The 5,911-nt window shown below is 44.5% G+C and overlaps 2 protein-coding genes across 2 annotated transcripts; one reads left to right on the forward strand and one right to left on the reverse strand.

The window, feature by feature from the left end:
- Nucleotides 1–231: 231 nt before the first annotated feature.
- Nucleotides 232–3,512, reverse strand: CNE03010 (cytoplasm protein, putative). Its single transcript, XM_570847.2, has 16 exons — nucleotides 3,369–3,512; nucleotides 3,204–3,312; nucleotides 3,049–3,164; nucleotides 2,861–2,994; nucleotides 2,746–2,808; nucleotides 2,410–2,692; nucleotides 2,271–2,350; nucleotides 1,729–2,220; nucleotides 1,528–1,673; nucleotides 1,411–1,457; nucleotides 1,152–1,336; nucleotides 825–1,072; nucleotides 706–773; nucleotides 618–667; nucleotides 463–573; nucleotides 232–409 (listed from the first exon to the last, which is right to left on the reverse strand). The coding sequence occupies exons 1-16, from the start codon at nucleotides 3,385–3,387 to the stop codon at nucleotides 314–316; spliced, it is 2,247 nt and encodes a 748-aa protein (XP_570847.1). The 5' UTR covers nucleotides 3,388–3,512; the 3' UTR covers nucleotides 232–313.
- Nucleotides 3,513–3,653: 141 nt separating this feature from the next.
- On the forward strand, nucleotides 3,654–5,473 carry CNE03020 (endopeptidase, putative). Its single transcript, XM_570849.2, has 8 exons — nucleotides 3,654–3,727; nucleotides 3,781–3,846; nucleotides 3,908–4,831; nucleotides 4,885–4,939; nucleotides 4,993–5,136; nucleotides 5,174–5,226; nucleotides 5,287–5,337; nucleotides 5,375–5,473. The coding sequence occupies exons 1-8, from the start codon at nucleotides 3,725–3,727 to the stop codon at nucleotides 5,393–5,395; spliced, it is 1,317 nt and encodes a 438-aa protein (XP_570849.1). The 5' UTR covers nucleotides 3,654–3,724; the 3' UTR covers nucleotides 5,396–5,473.
- The last annotated feature ends 438 nt before the right edge of the window (nucleotides 5,474–5,911 follow it).

The raw sequence follows: 5,911 nt of genomic DNA on the forward strand, positions 1-5,911 counted from the left end.
GGCTCGTGACAACCACACACTTAGATGAACAAACACTTCCATTCTCATTAACAAAACCACCCAAAAACTGAACAGAATTCCCAAAATTAACTTGGTGCAATTGAATGATTTACCTGAAACCCTGCGAAGTCTTTCATGGGTCATCATTTGTATATATATATATCAGCTTCTACATATTAGCAAACCATTTGCAAAGTCATGGAAGATCTGTTTCTATTTCTCTCAATATTACAGTTATTCAATTACCCTGATTAGGTACATTTACACCAAAACACAGTGAAATAGTGCATAATTGAAAAGGATTACAAAGAAATTAATATGGACTGTTGACAATGTCATTGTGAGATTGATGTATTTTTCTTGCAGGTGTAGACAACAAGGTGTTCGGAGCTAGAGATGATCGGGTAGGCTGTGACAAGTTAGCTTTGATCATGCTATACTAATATTGATCATATTCAATACCTTAGCCATATCTTTCTTATTTGCCACAAGAACATTGTGTTCAAGTGCAACAATAATGTTTTTGTCTGCACCAAATTTGAAGTTGTCTGCTACCACTCGGGAGTCATAGCGCTGGAGTTACTCAGTATTGGTTTTTTGGTGAAGCAGAAGCTCACTTTAATTTGATAGGTATCAGTACGTCCTTGCTTGAGCATCCGGAAGTTCCCTTTTCATGAGCCACATTCTCCATTGACTGGAACTCACAGGTAATAACATAATTTCCGGTAGAAGTCACAATGCTTTTTTCTGCTTCATTGATACCTGTATTGAATCTAAACAGCCTCAATAAGAAGATGCAAATCAATAAGAAAGAATCAGCTCACCTAGCAGGTGTGAATGATACAGGATCCTCCATATATGCCACATGCTCAGGCTTGAGTTGAAGCCGTCGAGGTATGGGTTTGCTTTCAGCAGGGAAACTGCGGTCAAATCCAAGAGAGCCCTTGTAGCGCCCATCTCCTATAAGGGTATCAATGAGCAGGAGATAGGTTTTACAAGTGGCAACAAGCCAGCGCCCATCTGCAGAAACGTCCACTCCTATGATAGGATCACCCAAAGCAGGTAAAGCAGTCTATATGACCCATAATATACAAGATATTATTCTTATATCAGCTTCTGCATTAACATCAACCTCAGTAGTGCATACATACCTTGGCATTTTTGCCAATTTGATCAAATAGCCGAATGTCACCTTTATTGCTGGCAACCACCAGCTTCCCAGATTCTGTTGTAGTGGCAGCAGAGAAATCATTTTTACTGGCATATTGCTTAAATTGACTCTCCACAAGCTTGTTGCCAGACACTCGGGGGTCAATACGGAAGACACCATTGTGGGCTGCAGGCATTGCCAATCACTGTCAGTATAATTTATCTTGCACTGACAGGCCCCCAGCTTCACCTGAAACTCACAATGACCAATAAGTGTTTGCTGTGGGTTCATTTGCGCATACTTTGTACTGAAATTGTTATTCAGCTTGACCCAAAAAAAAAAAAAAAAAGCAGGGCTTGAAGCTGAACAGGCCTTACTCAGGGATGATGTTGTTGACTGCCACTGCATCAGAGACTTTCCATTCATCGACAACCTTCCCATATTCTAGATCCATGCGATAGACTGATCCTTTATTACTGGGATCAAGCAGCAGCATGTCAGAATCTTGATTATGAAGCATCATCTTATAGGGAGTTGTTGAGCACTTGAATACACCATGATTTGTCAACTTAACTCACTTTGTGTGGGGAGAAGGTCTTGCCTTGCACATTTTTGATTCGATCAATAGCAGTTCGAAACTTGAGCCGATCACCATTATGAGCAAAAACACCGATCATATCACCACGAGTGACATAAGATAGGTCATTTTTGTATCCCACTGCCAGATGCTGATTTTTTGACCCCTGTGCAAAAGACTCTTCGCCTGAATCATTATCCTCATCTTCATGAGCAGAGTCTTCATGCCCTTCTTCACCTTCTATTTCACCCCCATCTTCATTCACCTCTTCTTCCTCCGGTTCTGCCATTTCGATGTCTTCATATGCTTCTTGAATGTACTTCTGTTCGTCGGCTTTGGCTTTGGCGTACTTGACCTTGTTTTTGCCTTCCCACATGTATATAGTGAACTTGTCCTTCCATTCACAGAAACAATCGGCTTTGAAGCGTAAGCACCATGTCATGGCAGGGACTCCATCACCTTCGCGGAAAGTGAACATAAACGCGTGATTGGCCTGAAATCAGACTAAGACATGTGTACTATTTTCAATTGTTGAGTACTGACCATATCAAAATGTGCATTCAACTCAGCATCAACCGGTGCGGAAATGAAAGGAGTAGTGCCTTGTCTAACGATGATCCAAGCTAGGACATGTGAGCTTTAAGCTTCGCCTTTCGCCTACAAAAACATCTGGTAAACTTACTATCAAATTCCGCGTTTTCAGCCAGATCAGCGCTCACGTTAGATCCTTGAATAACGAAAAGCTCCGTTTCTGTGTCGAATACATATAAGTCGGCAGAAGCCCGGTGGAGGATAGGGACATCCTGAAAAGGATCCTCTGGATCTTCCAAGCCAAGTGACGACAGTTGATCCTCGACAGTAATGTCCTCTGGCCTTGCAGCGGTTTTTAGAGTGTCGTGTTCCTCGGTATATTTTAGTGCTTGGAGCTGTTCGTCCGTGGCTTCCTCGTGTGAACGTAAATATTTCTATGCACTAGTTAGCGCAACACTTGACAATGACAAAATAGTATTGTGTGTACCCGCTCAAACATGCAATGTAGGAGAGTAAGCTCGAACAGTGAGTTCGTGGCTCTGGGAACAGACTATAAGTCTTAGTCAGTAAATAAAGCAAAGCTGGTGAAGCCAAGCGCATACTTTGCTACTAACAAACTCCCAAAGATCCCCCTCTTCCCCACTAAGGTCCTTCCAGGAGCAAGTGGCGTCTCCGTCTAGAGTCCCAAAGCGAAATTGTAAGCTCTGATCGATGAGAAAAACGCGCTCGTCATCCGCTGACATTTCACAATCAGTAAGCACAACAGATACAAAACCAAACCAAGACTTACTCTCCGCATCCTCATCGAGTAGTTGCTCCTCTCCCTCTTCATAAGCGCGAGTAACAACGAGCTGGTACTGATATTCTGTGCCTGTCCGACGAATAGTCGCGACAGCATCCTGGAAACTGTTCATTCATTAGGTGAACAACATTTTGATAACCTACATGCATTCACGAGACCCTTTGATACTGTCTGGACGGACAAGATACAAAAGACCAGCAGGAATTTGAATTAGCTCCGGGTTAGCTGGGTTACCCCACATTTTTCCCAGGACTTCGAAAGGAGTGGATGAGTTTGTGCACCAGTTGTGAATGAGATAAATGTCTCACGTGATTTGAGGACAAACATGACGGAAGAAGGTTTGGCAGGGAATCTGGTCGCTGGTTCGATGTTTGTTTGTTAAGTTGGCGGGCGAGAGAAGTGCAGGCGGGGCATGGATATAGAAGAGAGGATCGCTGTGGCAGCAGACTAAAGTGGCGACAAAACTCCCCGTCACCACAAAATGAAGAATGAAGCATCATGACAGAGGCACGCCACACAGTTACGTAAGGCACACCAGGCCGCGCGTTGACCCCTCGTCACCAGGAATCTGGAAGTAGTCCTACTCCGTACAACTCACATATTTCCTCCTTTCCCTCAAAACTCACCAATCCTCTACACTCTAGCCAACAAGTAGTATTGTACAATGGTATGTTCAGGTTGTTACTGTCTGATGAGTGCTGACAGTTGATCTTCCATAAGGGTCAAGCACCATCCAGCGGCGCTGGAAACAATAAGAAAGGCAACTCCAAAGACAACAAAGACAAGGTTGGTTCTTGTGTTTCGATGTAGCATCGCAAGAGATTGATTTGCTGACTTACTTCGGTAGCCTAAGTGGGAGCCCCCTGTGCCTACTCGTATCGGTAAGAAGAAGAGACGCGGACCCGATGCGTCGTCCCGACTTCCAGCTGTATATCCCACCACTCGATGCAAACTCAAGTTATTGAAGATGGAGAGGATACAAGACTACCTTCTCATGGAAGAGGAATTTGTGTCTAATCAGGCATCGCAGTCTGGTGAAGATAGGACGGCGGCAGATCGAACTCGGGTGGACGAGCTTCGTGGCTCGCCTATGGGAGTCGGCACTTTGGAAGAGATCATTGATGACGATCACGCCATTGTGTCTTCCGGAGGTGGATCTGAATACTATGTTGGGATCATGTCCTTCGTTGATAAGGACCTGCTTGAACCCGGTTGCTCAGTTCTCCTTCACCACAAGACGCACGCTGTTGTGGGAGTGCTTGCCGATGACACCGATCCCATGGTCTCTGTCATGAAACTTGATAAAGCCCCCACTGAAAGCTATGCTGATATTGGAGGCCTGGAAAGTCAAATTCAAGAAATCAAAGAGTCAGTTGAACTTCCACTTACACACCCCGAACTTTATGAAGAGATGGGCATCAGACCGCCCAAAGGTGTTATCTTGTATGGAGTACCTGGTACTGGAAAGACTCTTCTTGCAAAAGCCGTCGCCAATCAGACATCTGCAACATTTCTTCGTATAGTCGGCTCCGAACTCATTCAAAAGTATCTTGGCGATGGTCCAAAGCTTGTTCGGGAACTATTCAGGGTGGCTGAGGAAAACGCCCCAAGCATCGTCTTCATCGATGAGATTGATGCCATCGGGACAAAAAGATATGACTCGACATCCAGTGGCGAACGGGAGATACAGCGTACAATGCTGGAGCTGTTAAATCAGCTGGACGGTTTTGATACGCGGGGTGATGTTAAAGTCATAATGGCAACCAACAAGGTGAGTCATCTTCGCTTACAAGATTTTAACCCGCGTTGTTGACTAGTTTTTAGATTGAAAATCTCGACCCTGCGCTGATTCGTCCAGGTCGAATAGACAGGAAAATTGGCAAGTTTGCCCATAGCCATAGCTTACCTCGTGCTGACTTAGATTCTCATCAGAATTCCCTCTTCCTGATACAAAGACTAAGAGACACATCTTTAAATTACACACATCGCGAATGTCTTTGGCAGATGATGTGGACATCGAGGAATTAGTCATGACCAAGGATGAACTATCTGGGGCAGACATTAAAGCCGTTTGCAGTGAGTGTTTCATGTCGTGACCATCGCTGACAATTAGCCGAGGCCGGTTTGCTGGCATTGAGGGAAAGGCGAATGAGGGTTACTCGTACCGTAGGTTCATGTCTAAATATAGGACATCTGTTGCTGTTGCTGATTTTTGGGGGATACCAGGATTTCACCACAGCACGAGAAAAAGTCCTGTATGGAAAAGACGAGAATACTGTAAGTCTATCTGCCTTTAACACCGCTGACGCTGTAGCCCGCAGGCCTGTATCTCTAAGCGTACGGAGACTGGAGATTTTGGTTTATGTAGTAGACTGCATGCACTTCAATCAGGCCGTCAATTCTTGGTGATGATCATGAAAAATTGGTACGCAAGACCGCCTTAATATCCCCTCCCTTTCGTGATGATTATTCCATGAGGAACCTATACCGTATGATACATGATCATTTTGGTGCCATAGAGATGCCATTGCGTAATAACTAACAAAAAATGCTGTACCAGCGCTAACCGTTGCATATCGCATGTAGCGGATGCTCTGCGCCTAGCCCGAGTTATGGTTAAAAATGCGTAGAAGAAAGATAGAAAAGCTGTTGAATGGTCATGGGTGGCAGACCTCAAAAGATAAGGATTCTCTTCAGCCACGGGTGCCTGTTCTGTAGCATGTAATAGTGTGGTGGTAATATGTGATAGCTAAGTAATTCAAACAATACACGCATATCGACGACCCAATGTTGCAGGAACTCGCATCATGTTGTTGCTTGCAGCGGCAGTATGTATTATACAGAGAAGAGG

The sequence above is a fragment of the Cryptococcus neoformans genome (genome assembly GCF_000091045.1).
Source record: "Cryptococcus neoformans var. neoformans JEC21 chromosome 5 sequence".
NCBI lineage: Eukaryota > Fungi > Basidiomycota > Tremellomycetes > Tremellales > Cryptococcaceae > Cryptococcus > Cryptococcus deneoformans.